General features: G+C 40.1%; 1 protein-coding gene across 1 annotated transcript in view; it reads left to right on the top strand.

The window, feature by feature from the left end:
- Slc38a4 (solute carrier family 38 member 4) overlaps nucleotides 1-16,101 on the top strand; it is a 49,269-nt gene that overhangs the window by 23,589 nt on the left and 9,579 nt on the right. Inside the window, exons 5-13 of the mRNA XM_090324605.1 lie at nucleotides 1,461-1,534; nucleotides 1,874-1,966; nucleotides 9,236-9,317; nucleotides 9,408-9,490; nucleotides 9,601-9,659; nucleotides 10,952-11,227; nucleotides 11,320-11,399; nucleotides 12,603-12,703; nucleotides 15,230-15,354. Of these exons, the coding sequence (XP_090180731.1) occupies nucleotides 1,461-1,534; nucleotides 1,874-1,966; nucleotides 9,236-9,317; nucleotides 9,408-9,490; nucleotides 9,601-9,659; nucleotides 10,952-11,227; nucleotides 11,320-11,399; nucleotides 12,603-12,703; nucleotides 15,230-15,354 (973 nt within the window). The remainder of the gene's footprint in view (nucleotides 1-1,460; nucleotides 1,535-1,873; nucleotides 1,967-9,235; nucleotides 9,318-9,407; nucleotides 9,491-9,600; nucleotides 9,660-10,951; nucleotides 11,228-11,319; nucleotides 11,400-12,602; nucleotides 12,704-15,229; nucleotides 15,355-16,101) is intronic.

The raw sequence follows: 16,101 nt of genomic DNA, 5'->3' as shown, positions 1-16,101 counted from the left end.
ACTGTCTTCCTAGCTGTAAAGGAGACTTACATCTGAGGATAAAAGTTTGAAGCCAGACCAGGCTGGAAAGTCCAAGAGACTCTTAAAAAAATCATAATAAAAGTGATTTGCAGAGGAGTTACAGTTGCATGATTCATGTAATGAGTAATTTTCTTTTTGAACAGTGTCACCCCCTCTCTTATTCTTTCCCAGTTTTCCCCCTTCCAACTTCTCTCCCCACAAAGTTGTATAGTTCATCACCACATAGTACCTAGTGGGATTCCCTGCTGAATTGGTTCCCACCAATTTCTGTCCTATCATTTCTGTGCTTCCCCTTCCCCTTCCCAAATCAGATAAATTTATATTAAACAATGTAAGTGAGACTCAAAGACACATAGGCTGCATATTTCCCCTCATTTGTAATAACGAGAATTGCTTATAAATCTAGAACCCAATGGACAGTGAGAGACAGATAATTACACTTAGACATGATTATGTAAACAGCAGTCTAAATATTCACACAGTGGTAACAAAGGAGAATATTCATAGGAGAGGACTGCAAGGGCTCCATATCAATGTACATATGTTTATATAAAATGCTGCTTATTAAAATGAACTCCAAGAAATGAAGTAAGAGGTTTTTTTTAATAATACTGTTTGCTTTTCTTTTCTGTTCTGTTTTCTTTAGTTTATTCTCTTCTGCTGCTGCTATTTTGTTGTTGCTATTGTTGTTGCTTTTTGCCTGTCCTGAGGCTTGAACTCAGAGCCTGGGCACTGTCCTTGGGTTTTTTCAAGGCTAGCACTCTACCTCTTGAGCCACAGCACAACTTCTGGCTTTTTCTGTGTATGTCCAGGAATTGAACCCAGGGCTTCATGCTCACTAGGAAAGCACTCTAGGGCACACCTCTGATCTCTATTTTTTTTTCTGTACCTTTGTTTTATTTATGTTTATCCATGAGACTCTTATCTCCAATTAATTATCAAAAAGCTAGCAGTGGAGCTGTGACTCAAATTTTGAGCACCAGACTAGAGTAAAAGGGCTAAAGGAAATAGTGAGGCCCTGAGTTCAAGTCCTAGGACCAGCAAAAGAAAGAGAGAGAGAGAGAGAGAGAGAAAGACAGAGACAGAGAGAGAGAGAGAGAGAGAGAGAGAGAGAGAGAGAGAGAGAGAGAGAGAGAGAGACAGACAGACAGACAGACAGACAGAGAGAGAGAGACAGAGAGAGAGACAGAGAGAGAGAGAGAGGAAGAAGGAAGGAAGGAAGGGAAAGAGAAAGAAGAAAAGGTCAGAGAAAAAGAAAGGAGAAAAGAAAGAAAAAAGAATACGTATATCATTTTGAAATGGCTTTCTCAGCACCTTCCAAATCCAGATACTTTTGTAAAATCAGTGACTGAAAAGGTGGATCATTTATTGTAACATCAAATATCACTAGGCCCTATTCATTATAGAAACCTTATTTTTTATTCTTTATTTGTTTACAGAATCATGCTACTTACAGTGGCAATATTATCACTGTATTCGGTTCATCTTTTACTAAAGACAGCAAAGGAAGGAGGTATGTGATGCCTTAAGCCCATATCTTAAAATATTAGAAAGCCTTTCTATTTTTAAGTCTTATTTGTTTAAATATAAATAAATAAGAAAGGGGGAAAAAGAATTGGTAGATGCTAGAAATAACAGTTCTGATTCTCAATGTATAACTATAAATGGAGCCATTGTCATCTGTACAGAGAACAATTAAAATATTGCTCATTGGTTTTTGAAATGGCATCTGTTGGGTTTATAATTTCTCTACGTCTATTTATATGCTTGAGATTCCAGTGCATAATTAGATTATAGAAATATTGTAGTCATTGAGACAATGCTCTAACAAGGCCATTTTCTTTCATTGCAGGGTCTTTAATTTATGAAAAATTAGGTGAGAAAGCATTTGGATGGCCTGGGAAAATTGGAGCCTTTACATCCATTACGATGCAGAATATTGGAGGTAAGGAGACATAGTTATCAGGGGAACCACATGAACTTTCTAGAATGTTCTACAAATAAGTCTTAACAGCAACAAAGAAGTACTTGGGATACAGAAAAGCAGCTGCTTTATTGTTCTTACGTTTCAGAAAATAACATTTCTTAAATAGAGTTGCTGTCAGTTTTTAAGTTAAAAGCAGTAATATCTGGAATGCTATCATATATAAAATCCTACTAATTTTTTTTTCTTTGTGTGTGTGATGTCAGGTCTGGAACTTGAATTCAGGGCCTACATGCTGGCCCTGAGCTTTTTTTTTTTTTTTCCTCAAGGCTAATGCTCTACCACTTGAGCCACTCCTCCACTGCTGGCTCTTTTTTTCTCTTTCCAGTAGTTAATTAAAGATAAGGTTCTCATGGGCTTTTCTGCCCTAGGTGCCTTGGAATCACCATCTTTAGATCTCAGCTTCCTGAGTAGTTAGGATTATAGGCCACCAGCTCCTGGCTCTTTCTTGATTTCTAACTCTGTTCTAAAATTGATGAGTGCCTTGAGAAATCAAAATACTGGTGCTCATTTGTACCAGTGTCAGAACTACCAGTGTTTCATATGTATGGCTGGCTTCACGTTATAGGATTGAAGTGTAATGCGGGGGGGGGGGGGGCAGAACCAAATATATAAGCAGTGGGTCATAGCCCTGTACCAAGGAAGGACCCCAGAGAATGTCTAGAAGTTTAGCAAGGAAACATGAGGATCACTGTAAGCTCAGGTTCCTAGGTTTCACAGATTCTTATAATTCCTGCTGAATAGGAATTTCCAAAGAGAGGAGAGCCTAGCAATATACTTTCCTCCCCTCGATACTAGGAGTTTTGAACTCAGAGCTTCACATTTGCACTGCTGGAGTTCTACTCCTTGAACTACACCTCCAGATCTGCTTTCTTTTTGCCAATTATTTAGCTATGGAATCTTATGGGCTTCTCTGCCTGGGCTAGCTTTGAACCTCCATCCTTTGGAGCTTAGCTTTCTTAGTAGTTTAGGATTACAGATGTCAGCCCCTGATGCGGGGAAAGGTTGTAATTTCCAGAGGAGAGCCTAGTAATAGGAATCGTTAGCAGAGCTGTTGTTTCTTTGGTGCTCAGAAAGAATCCAGAATCTCATTCATTCAAGTCTCCTGCTAGCTGATGCTTCTGCCTGGCACCATCATTATGGCCACATAAGTGGTTCTTATTTCCTCCACTCCTATCCTGACCTCCACCTGCTGTTCTAATCCTATGACCTATGACTTCTGACCCATGACCTCCACCAGCAGCCAGCACATTTTAAAGTAGAAAAATCTGTTGTTGGCCTACATTTCTCCTCTCTCTCTAACCCTACATATCCAATAAGACACCAGATTCCATCCATCTTAGCTGTCATTCGTCTCTTGAATCTCTGGGCCACAGACCAGGTGATCACCACTGTGGCTCTGACTCTTTCTGCAGTTTCTCACGAATCATCCTGCCTTGAGGGTCCTCTGCTCTCTTTCTCTAACTTATCTTCCACACAGATTTTCTTAGGTTCAGGTCTATTCTTGCTTCTCCTACTGACTTTTTTTCAGCATGCCTTGTTGTTTTCAAGGTGAAGTCAGTGGTGTGAAAGCAGGAACTTCATCATATTCCTCTACCTAGCTTTCTCTATGGTTCCTACCAACTCCATATCTGTCTGTCTTCTATCTTCCATATCTGCCCATCTATCTTTCCTATCTCTCAACCTTCTATACATGCATCCACTTTTCTATCTTCTCTTTGCCACTGTAGAAATAGTTTAAGCTGAAATGGTGATCACCAGAACTCTGGCCCATCCATCCATCCATCCATCCATCCTCTGTATTTATCTTCTATCTCTTTTAGCAGTCTTTCATAGCTTCTACCTACCTTATGCCTGTCTTCTATCTTCCATATCTGTCCATATTGCTATCCATTTATCTTCCACATCTGTCCACCCATCCATTTTCTATCTTCCATGTGTATCCATTTATCCATCCATTTACTTATTTATCTTCTATTTTCTATGTCTGTCCATCCATCTATCCATGTATATTTATCTGTCTTCTATCTGCCATATCTATCCATCCATCCATTTATCTATCTTCTGTCTTCTACATATGTCCATCCATCTTCTAGCTTCTATATCATCTATCCATCCATCTATATATTTAACTCCTATATTTTTTGCCTGTTCCAGGGTTCGAACTCAGGGCCTGAGCACTGTTCTTAGGCTTTCTCAAGACTAGAGCTCTACCACTGAGCCACAGCACCACCTCTGGCTTTCTCTATGTATGTGGTATGGAATGGAAACTGGGTCTTTGTGCTAGGCAAGCACTCTACCACTAGGCCAAACTCTTGGGTTTATCTTCTATCTTTTAAACAATCTATCTATCTATCTATCTATCTATCTATCTATCTATCTATCTATCTGTAATCTATCCCATATATATTCTGTGTCCAACCACAGCAGTTGTATTTAACCTTCCAATAGTATTTGTATTATTCACCTATTTTTTTAAAAATCCTCCATGTCTTCTTCCCATATGCTATTTTCCTTTTTGTTCTTTAACTTTAACATACATTCACTCACCTCCATCTCTCTCTCCATTTTCTCTTCATCTCTTCTCCCGGTCCATCATTTCTCTTCACTGTAAGTTGGCTTTCTCTGGATTGTCTTTGTTTGTATATATTTGTATTGATGTACACTTTTGCATGCTTTTTTTTTTAAAAAAAAAAGGCATTTTGAAACCTCTAAGTAAAGGATAAGCTTCTGGAGTTTTTTGCACCTGAACGTGAGTCTGTTTCTGTCACTGTTGATGACCTTGGGGAAAGCATCTTACTGTTGGGAGTTGAATTTTTCCTTGGTAAAAATGAGAGTAATCTAATGTTACCAGGTTATTGTGAGGATGAAGGAAGATAACACATGACACATCACAAGGGCTCCCATCAGCCAAGTCCTAAACAGGGTTTGTCTCTGGAGACCCTCTGATTAGTCTGATAGGTGTTTTTATAATTATGAAACAAATATGCTGATTTTAAGTAACTGGTAACTTAAATGACTATATACTGAGAAAAGTTTATGCAAGTCACCCTCAAAAATAATTGCTTCAAATTTTCCTGTATGACAGATTTAATCATTATATTGTCATCATTAGAATTTAATCATCTTATAATACTAACTTGTAGATGCTTTTTTAATTTTACAATGTGTTTTGGGTGTGCTTTCTTTTTAATAGCTTTTGAACTTTCCTTTATATATATGTACTATAATTGGCTATCAAATCCATATCAGTGAACAGTTGAACTGTTTCCAATTTTTCACTATTAGAAGCAATGCTGTACTAAGTTTGTACAAAAGACAGCTCCTTGGATCAATAAGCTTTTTGGCATTACCTAGCATTTCCATAGTGCAGTTCCTTTAATATTCCCTTTTTGTTGTTGTTGGTTGTGGGAACTGATCTCAGCCTGGGCCCAGTCCCTGAGCTCTTTTGCTCAAGCCTACAGAATGACCCCTTTGAGCCACCACTGCACTTCTGGTTTTTGAGTGGTTAATTAGAGATAAGAATCTCACGGGAACTTTTCTGCTGGGCTGACTTCAAACCATGATCCTCAGATCTCAGCCTCCTGAGTAGTGAGGGTTATAGGTGTGAGTCACCGTGCTCAGGGCCTCACATTTGCCAATATTTAGTTCTCTTCATATTTTTATGCATTAGTGACACAGTCCTTGTTAGAAAGTGGCCCTAATGCCAGATGGCCTTACTTATTCTACTGGATGTGAATCCTAAACATCTGAGAACCTGGAGTCCCGCCAAAGAGGATGCCTGGCATTTGGTTCAATTTCCAGCCCCAGCAGAATTGAAAATCTTGACCCTTTTTTGTTTTTGCCAGTCCTAGGCTTGGGCTCAGGTCCTAAGCATTGTCCTCAGGTTTTCTCAAGGTTAGAGCTCTATCACTTGAGCCATAGCACCACTTTAGGGTCTTTTTCTATGTACATGATACTGAGGAGTTGAACCTGGATCTTTGTGCGTGCAAGGCAAGCACTCTACCACTAGGCCAAACTCCCAGCCCAGTACATGAAATGACTACACACTGAGAAAAGTTTATGCAAGGCAATCGTGACCCCCTTTGTAAGATCCTTTCATAGTCGATCTAGTGTTCTTGTTTTTGACAACTGGAATAAAAAAAAAACATGGTTAGCTGAACTCATCAAGCAAAGTAACAGCTACACCCAATGTTACAAGTATGGTTACTGTTCTGGAAGAAACTATAATGTAGGCTCTGCATCCAGCACCACACAAGAAGTGACCTCTAAGGGGTGAGATGAAGCTTCATAACACCACCCCAGAAAATTCTTGCTTTAAAAAACTTTATGTGATATATTGGGCAGATGACTGAAGGAAGCCTCTTGTCTTTCTTGAATTAGTAACTCCAATTTTAGAACTCTTGATTTCCTAATCCCCTAAAAAATAAATAAAATATACTCAATATTCACCACAGGTGTTTTACTGTTAGCAGAATAATGTTGACAGTACCCAAACTGGTCTGGATCATCCTGAATTTTCAAACACATTAACAGAGGTGACATCACTGAAAGTCAGCAGCTCAGAGCTCTGAAACTGAACAGTGTCTCAGAGAGCTAGTGAGTCAGAAATAGCTCCTGTTTACACTCTGTAAGAGTCGGTCTTCACCAAGGTCTTGTAAAGATTAACCAAATCCTGTGGACAGAAGATACATTGCATATCTCGGGAATCATTTCACTCTGATGATAGAAAAGTAGCATCAGTTCAGAAGTGAGGGGACTGTTTTTATTAAAGAATTTATTAACATTGATTTTTACATCATATTTCAAATGACATATTAAACAAGTATTCAAGAAGGGAATCTCTATATACAATCACTGGCACTTAGATTTTTAGAACATAATTAAAATTAGGCTGAGGGTTTATATGTCATATGTACATATTAATCTATGTACTAAAACATTATGTCTATGGAGTCATAGATTTTTATGTCTATGTAGTTGTGTTTATATTTCCTGTACCGTGCCCATAGCATTGGGTACTCAAATATTGAGTCCTTGCTCTTGTACTGTTTGGATCTAATAGCCACATATTAAGGATACCAGGCACCTTTTGTTCCTTTGGTCTTGACTTGTCTCACTCAACATGATTCGCTCTAGATTCATCCACTTCTGAGGGGACTTTTGTAGATATTGTTTGCCCTTTCCAAGCTGTGTGAACTTGGCCATGTAATTTAACTTCACAAAATCACACCTCCATGTCACCAGACTTTCTAGATGATCAAATATTAAGCTGTATGAAGTAGGGAACTATTACCAGCATCATTTCTTTTGTTTGACATTAAGGAACTATTTTTGAACTAGTAATGATCCAGTTTACAACTTAGGTATGGTTTGGGATTTTGTATTTGTTAGTTTGTTTGCGATGTTTGTATCATTTTTGTGCTAGTATTGGGACTTGAACTCAGAGCTGAGTGCTTTCTCTTCACTTTTTTACTCAAGGCTAGTGTTCTATCATTTGACCAACAGCTCTATTTCTGACTCTTTGTTATTTTCTTGAGATAAAGGTTCAGAGACTGTCCTGCCTCATCTAGCTTTGAACCATGATCTACAGATGTGAAGCCACTAGCACCCACTTTTAAATGTCTATTAGCAAAACTTCAACTATGGATGGCATCCTTATGTTGAAGTTTCCCTATATTCAAGTCTCCCAATCATGTGCCAGATAACAAATCAGTGTTGTACTTCTTGAATGGATGGATTTAGGGAAATGAATGTTATATAAATCCCTACAACTATACAAAAACTGTAATGTTATGCATATCTGAACATATACTCACTTTTCCAAGGTGCATATTTAGAGGTTTATCATTTTCAACAGTACATAATCCTTTATCAGTCACCCATCAAAGTGCTCATTGAAGATGTGTCAGGCCATTTTTATGTGCTTTCTTGTTTGACCAGTGAGTGACTAGAATATTAAGAAATAACACCAAACCCCTTAATTAATGAAGAGGAGCAGAAGCTATCATGTCTTGTATTCTTTGATCAGGAAGCCACCAAGTTCATCTGTCAGGAGTCTAAGGCTTGGTGTGCCCCACAGGGAGGTCACAGAACCTGACAGGAGCCCACCTGGGGAAAGCCCAGGTGCAGGTCATCCTAAATTCCACCCTTTTTCTTTTTCTTTTCCAGTCCTGGAGCTTGAACTCAGGGCCTGAGCTCTGTCCTTGGGCTTTCTTAAGGCCAGAACTCTACCACTTGAGCCACAGCATCACTTCCAGCTTTTTCTATGTATGTAGTACCAAGGAATCAAACCCCCGGTCTTTGTGCATGCTAGGAAAGAACTCTTACCATTAGGCCACACTCCCAGCCCGTTTCACCCTTTTTCTGTGGCCCATGACTTTTGTTGTCAGATCCTTGTCGCAAGACACTAAAACAAGCACATTCAAAACAGGCCATGATGACTTGTCACTCCTGAGGGTAAAGACTCAAAACCTGCAGCGTACCTTGGAAACCCACAAATTGGATTTAACACCAAGTCATCACTGATGGGGTTAGTAACTGTCCATGTGTGTCCACGTGAGGAGGTCAGCAGAGCACCAGGGCCTCACCCCTGTAGTGGTAGCTACTCAGGGGCCAGAGATCTGAGGATCATGCTTCTAAGCTAGCCCAGACAGGCAAGTCAATGAGACTCTTATTTCTGATTAACTGCTAAAAAACCAGAAGTGGAACTGTGGCTCAAGTGGTGGAACGTTGAGTGAAGAAGCTAAGGAACAATGCTCAGGCCCTAAGTCAGGTCCTACTACTAACACACACACACTCACACACTCACACACACACACTCACACTCACACACTCACACTCACACACACACTCACACTCACACTCACACACTCACACTCACACTCACACTCACACTCACACACACTCACTCTCACACACTCACACACTTACTCACACACTCACACACTCACACACACTCACACACACTCACTCACACTCACTCACACTCACACTCACACTCACACACACACTCACACACACACTCACACATACACACGCACGCACGCAAAGAATAAGAAGTCCAAATGTTTCCTTTTGAACAAAACTTAGAAGGATTGTAAGGAACACATTAGCTTCTCTTTCTGTGTGGACGTTAGATGTTCCTCTTAGACAAAAAAGAACAGGTTATCCCAAATGTCCTCACAACAGTCAACACACACCACTAAGCTGTCACGTTTTCCATTTTAGCAATGTCCAGCTACCTCTTTATCATTAAATACGAACTTCCTGAAGTTATCAGAGCATTCATGGGACTTGAAGAAAATACTGGGTATGTCTTCCGTTTCCCCCATGCTATCCAGTGGCTCCTCCTCTTCCATCTGTTCCGGCGCTCACATCCTTGCCTCCGTTTCTCTTGTAGGGAATGGTACCTCAATGGCAACTACCTCATCATATTTGTGTCTGTGGGAATTATTCTGCCACTCTCGCTTCTGAAAAATTTAGGTAAATCCATTTACCAAGTGAAGATATGCTCATTTTGTTTTTGCATTCGAAAAGGCAAGCTCCTTGGAGATGCTATATTTACCCTCCCACCTATTTCTGTTAACTCTTAGGTTATCTTGGCTACACCAGTGGATTTTCCCTCACCTGCATGGTGTTTTTTGTCAGTGTGGTAAGTGATTTGGTAATATGTTCCTGGTAGCATGGTGAATGTGAGATGCTATTAGTGTCGTGTGTGTGTGTGTGTGTGTGTGTGTGTGTGTGTGTGTGTGTGTGTATGTGTATGCACATGTACCCACCAGTCCTGGTACTTGAACTCAGGGCCTTGGTGCTATTCCTGACCTTTTTCACTCACAGATATCACTCTACCACTTGGTCCATACTTCTACTTCCAGCTGTAGAGTGGGTAATTAGAAATAATTAACTCATGAACCTTTTTGCTTCAGGTGGCTTTGAACTGTGATCCTCAGATCTCATCCTCCTGCGTAGCTAGGATTACAGCAGGAGCCACCTGCCCCTGGCTGAGTGTCTTCATTTTTGTTCAAGCACTTCACTAGCATGAACTAGACCGTGTACCACAGGCAGTTTTATTGAATTCCAATTTGAAATAAGGAAAGAACAGTCAAGAGTTTAAAAATAGTTGAATTAGAATGACAAGGTCATTACAAATCGCAAGCTCTAGGCACAAGGAATGAACGTGTAGACAAAGGGACAGGTCAGAAATCCCATTCAGGAAGGTGGAGGATGGAGGAAACGATTTATCTTCCACTTTCTACCCCATAAGAAAAGACAATCACAATGGAATTAAAAAAGAGGTTTGACGCCTAGGAAAAAAGAGATCTCTCTTGTAACAAAAACAGATACAAAATTTATAAAGCATTTCTCTTGAAGCAGCAGTGGAAACAGAAGGGGGTTTGTATATATGCATGATTTATGTGTGTGTCTATCCTTGGGCTTGAACTCAGGGCCCGGGCACTGTCCCTGAGCATTTTTTGCTCAAGACTAGTGCTCTACCACGTGAGCCATGGTTTCACTTGTGACTTTTGGTGCTTCATTGGAAATAAAGAGTTTCATGGGCTTTCCTATCCAGACTAGCTTGGAACCACAATTCTCAGATCTCAAGCCACCAATGCCTTGCTAAGGAAGGGATTTTTGATGAGCCATGTTATCTTTAGCTTGAGGCGATAAAAAGAAGTTTGAAAGATAGCAAGGAAGTGACTACCTTGTCATAGAAGGCTTAGGGCAGCTTCCTCTGAGGCACTGCTCTGTTGACTGCGTATCACAGCTTTGGCAGGCTTAGTTCCAACTGTTTCCTTAGAACAGAGATTTAAAGGTGTCTCCATTGTGTAGGATCCTCACCTGTCCCCTCTCAAGCCATACACATCTGGATTTTTATTTTGTGATATTTTTCTTCTTAAGTGTAACTATTATTATTATTATTATTATTTTAATGATTGGGTCTAGGTGATTTACAAAAAATTCCAAATACCTTGCCCACTGCCCGTTCTGGATCACAATGTGGGAAATGTGACATTCAACAACACCCTTCCAATGCACATGATAACGTTCCCCAATAACTCTGAGAGCAGCGGCGTGAACTTCATGATGGATTATAACCACCACAACCCTGCGGGGCTGGATGAGGTCAAGGCCAAAAACTCTCTCCTTGACAGTGGAGTGGAGTATGGAGCCCACAGTGATGACAAATGTCAACCCAAATACTTCGTATTCAACTCCCGGGTAAGTAAGACCACTCTTACTTCGTTGACTGAGGGTGGGACTTTGCCATCTGTGTTGGAATGCTAAACATGGGGTTTGTCTTTGTTTTGCAGACGGCCTATGCAATTCCTATCCTAGCGTTTGCCTTCGTATGCCATCCTGAGGTCCTTCCCATCTACAGTGAACTTAAAGAGTAAGACAGCCATCATTTCTGGCATTCTCATTTGCTCCCCAAAAAGGCTTCTTGCTGAGGATGCATGCTACTTGGTAGCTTTCTCTTCAGGGAACGTATGGGCTAGAGTCATTTGTCATTTGTCCCAGGTGGGTTTTTAACCCACAGTCTTGCCTTCTGTACTTTTCTCTCCTGTTCTTCTACTTGAATGGTTTGTGCATGGCTCAAGGCAAATGTGGGGTGAGGGGATGGAGCAGGGGAAGAGCTAGTAGAATGATCTGGACAGGTTTGAGAAAATTAAATTGGAATTTTAATGGGAAGTGACAGAAGGAATGAAGATTAAAACCTATGGTTAGGGTTGGTTATGCCTTGGTAAAGCATGAATGTCACTTAGGTCAATTCATAATCCTTATCTGGAAGATTCACCCGAACAAATGAGCCAGTGTTTAAATCCGTTGCCTCACTGTACAAATGTGACAAGAAAATCTTGTTTCTTCTAGTTATGACTAAGGTATTGAACAGAAGGATTACCATTTCATAAGGCAGATAAGGAATACATTTCTTTTGTGGGCAGTGTCATCCCTTTATTCACTTTCCTTCAGCTTCCTCCTCCCTCACCTTTTCCTCTAACAGAAAATTGGCCATGTAATAATTCTGCACTCCTTTAATCCAAACTTTAGTACAAGACAAGAATCATTCCCCCACAAATTCTTATTTACCTCATTTTAAAAAAGAAGAACTTTAGGAGCCATTTCAATTTTGATGTCTTTGATATGCACATGGAGTAATTACTCCCTTAAGACTGACAAATAACTGTAGGAAGATGGGTTGCCATCTTGAATGCTTTCCAGATGCTGCTTCTATAGAAGCAATCCCTGTGTAAGTCCTCAGAGTTTGAGCACTGAAGATAGTGCTTTGAGGCTAGTGGGTTCTTTAAGTTAGAAGCCTTTGACTTTATGTTAATTCCACCCTTTGTTATTGAATAGATGAGCTCATTTAGGGACATGAAGGATGGTTCTCGCAGGAAAATGATTTTTACACAATCCTCCTGAGTGCACTAAGTCCATGTAAACCAGTTGTAAGTTAGGTGCTAGAGATGTGGCTTCATCACCAACAACACAGACGTTCTTTTGCTTTTTATTACCTTTCACTTCCATTTTTTTGAAAAGGGAAATGTTGGCAAATATAAGAAATGAAGCTCAGTGCTCCTTTCCTTTTTTTTAGTCGATCCCGAAGGAAGATGCAAACAGTGTCTAATATTTCCATCACCGGAATGCTTGTCATGTACATGCTGGCTGCCCTGTTTGGTTACCTCACTTTCTATGGTAGGTCACTGTCAAGGTCATTCTGTCTGTGAACATCCTGCTTGGATCTAGGAATGACACTGTTATTTAGCCTTGTCACTGACCTAAGGAAATGAGGCTTACATCACTTGGTTCACAGGTTACAAAACTTTGTGACTTCAATGTACTTTGTTTATTCCTAATTGGTTGATAATACTTTTTGACATTTTTTTTTTAACCTTACGTAGGTTAGTCAAAGGAGGTTTCAATTTGACATGTCAGGTCATGAGTAGAATTAATGTTGACCTGTGTCAGCCCTTCTCGTTGTGCTTTCCCTCCCTTCAAGTTGCCTGCTTCCATTTTCATATATGTACCTGGACTAGTTCTCTGTCCACGCCCCCCCCACCACTGTAGCTCTTTTTTTCCTTTTTTTTTTTTTGTGCCAGTCCTAAGGCTTGAACTCAGAGCCTAGGCACTGTCCCTGAGCTTCTTTGGCTCAAGGCTAGCGCTCTACCACTTGAGCCCCAGCACCACTTCCAGCTATTTCTGTGCATGTGGTATTGAGAAATCAAACCCAGGGCGTCGTACAAATTAGGCAAGCACTCTACCAGTAGGCCACACTCCCAGCCCTCCCCAACACATGTTCTAACCTCCTGGTATTCAATTTGCTAAACTTAAGTTAGCTGTTTAAAGTGATTACACCGCTGGAATCCCCTCCCCTGCATATATGCATATGACATTGTATATATTTGCATATATCTTTACAATTCATAACTAATTTCCACATATGGGGAAAACATGTATCATTTGTCTCTTTCAGCCTGACTTTCCTTAACACTTTTTCCAGATCCATCCATATCCCTGCATATTACATAACATCATTCTTTCTGATTGATGACTAAAATTCTACTATATATACATATATATAGTTATATATATCATATGTATCTCACAAGCCACAGTGAGGGAAATATCACATGGTAGGTTTTAACTTGCTTCTTATTTTACATATTAAATCAAATCTAAAGATTTGGAACAATAAGTAAAAGTTTGGTTTATCTTATTCTAGTCTATTGTGAATGGATTCTTATGAAAGAGAAGACCAAACTATCATTTCCTTTCAATCTAGCAATGTGCTATCAAAAAATGCCAACGACAAAAAGTTAACAACAGCCTCACTAAAGTATGCATAGAATAGTTCTCTGCAATCTTTCTGGTACCATAAAGGAGCAGTAGTCTCTTCTTCTTTTAATTAGTTTTATTTGTCAAATATTGTATTGCTTCCATGAAGTGTGACCCAGTAAGACAAATTTCACTGAATAAGAGACCTGATAGCATTTGTTCACACTAATTAATGTATCCACATTGGTATATTTTGTATAAAATTTTAACGTATTTTGGATTTTGATTTTCTGAATGGCTTGATTAAGTAGATTGATAGTTGCATGAAGGTTGGGGAGGATTTGAGTCAAAAGTAGACTACCATTTCTTCCTTTGTTTGTTCTTTCTTTCTTTCTTTCTTTCTTTCCTTCCTTCCTTCCTTCCTTCCTTCCTTCCTTCCTTCCTTCCTTCCTTCCTTCCTTCCTTCCTCCTTCCTTCCCTCCCCACTCCCTCCTTTCCTTCCTTTCTTCTTTCCTTCCTTTTTTCTTTTTTTCCTTCCTTTTTCTTTCTTCCTGTGTGTATTAGTCTTAGGGCTTGAACTCAGGGCCTAGGCTCTGTTCCTTTTACTTGAGATACAGCTCCACTTCTAGCTTTTTGATGGATAATTGGAGATAGAAATATCCTAGATTTTCCTACCTAGGCTGGCTTCAACCACAACCCTCAGATCTCTGTCCCCTACAGAGCTAGGATTGCTGGCATGAGTACCAGCACCTAGTCCTTAGGATTATTTCTGTTAAGATTTCACTACTAACTAAACACTTGCTCTAGAAAGAACATTAGATTCTTGTTGGATTCATTAATTCAGAGTCAATCCACTGAAAGTAATTTTATCCATTTTTGTCTGATCTGAAAAATGTGCATGATTACATTGTCATTTGCGTGTGGGAATCTGAATGAATGTGTTTTCAAGGAATGAATCCTTTTCATCTTAGAATATTCACTTGGAGACTCAGGCATGGTTTTCTAATGAGCCTCATAAGACAAACAAAAAATGGGGGAAAACAAAAGCCCAAGAATATGTATTTTAGTGTTTCAGCCATAATTGTTGAGCTTAAAAAAATTAGGAACTGAGTACAGCTGACTCACTTATAATAATTATAGCTAATCCAGAAGCTGAGATCTGAAGATCACAGTTCAAAGTTAGCTTGGACAGAGAAATCCATAACATTCTTAACTCCAGTTAACTAGCAAAAGCCTGAAGACAGGGGTGTGGCTCAGTAGCCATTGTGCCATTTTCTATCTGCTTCCTGAGTCTTCCTGAGCTTTCAGATCCCGTTCTGCATCTGAACAGAAGTCACATAGCTCAGAGACAGGGGAAGAAGAGAGGCATCTGGATTCCCAGCCCTGGGTTTCTTCCAGGCCTGTATCCCTCCTGATGGACTCTCCCCTTTCTTCTTCCTTGTGTAGGAGAAGTTGAGGATGAATTGCTTCATGCATATAGCAAAGTGTACACCTTTGACACCCCTCTTCTCATGGTCCGCCTGGCAGTCCTGGTGGCAGTGACACTCACCGTGCCCATCGTCCTGTTTCCAGTAAGTACAGAAAGGGCTGAGGAGGCAAACTTGTTGAGTCCATCAATTAGCGCCATGTTCTCACTTAAAGTGGATATGCTATTGCTGTGTGAGTTTGCAGTTGCAGAGCTGAGGACGTGATCATTTTCACATACACTTGACCACTTGCTAGGTACCCGTAGTGATCATTGCTAGATAAGGGTTTTTTGTTTGTTTGGAGGGGACATCGCAGAATTTATTTTCAAATTCAGAAAGCTGTGGTTAGTTGGGTACAGCGGCTCACCCTTGTAATCCTAGCTATTCAGGAGGCTGAGAGCTGGAGAGCTGGAGATCTTAGTTTAAGCCAGCCTAGGCAAGAAAGCCCGTGAGACTCTTATCTTAAATTACCAACCAAAAAGTTGGAAGCGGAGGCATGGCTCAAGTGGTAAAGAGCCAGCTTTGAGTAAAAACAAACAAACGAAGGGACAGCACTGAAGTGGCCTGATTTTAGCCCCCAAATTGGTGCACACACATGCACACACACGCACGCACACACACACACACACACACACACACATACACACACACACACGTAGTGTTAGTTGCTGTCTTGAGAATTAACAAATGTGTGGGAGTTCATGTAACTTTGGAAACTTGAAAGCCCAAAGTACATTAATTCTCTCCTACCATTTCACAGGTATTTTGATTTTTTTACCTCCCATTTTTGTGTGCCGCAGTAACATCAAAAAGTTACTTTCTAGCAAGGAGTGTGTCTCACACCTGTCGTCC

The sequence above is a fragment of the Megascapheus bottae genome, chromosome 2 (genome assembly GCF_031878675.1).
Source record: "Megascapheus bottae isolate mThoBot1 chromosome 2, mThoBot2.hap1, whole genome shotgun sequence".
Lineage (NCBI taxonomy): Eukaryota > Metazoa > Chordata > Mammalia > Rodentia > Geomyidae > Megascapheus > Megascapheus bottae.
The sequence above is the reverse complement of the archived record's forward strand: the minus strand, read 5'-3'. Positions and strand labels throughout refer to the sequence as shown.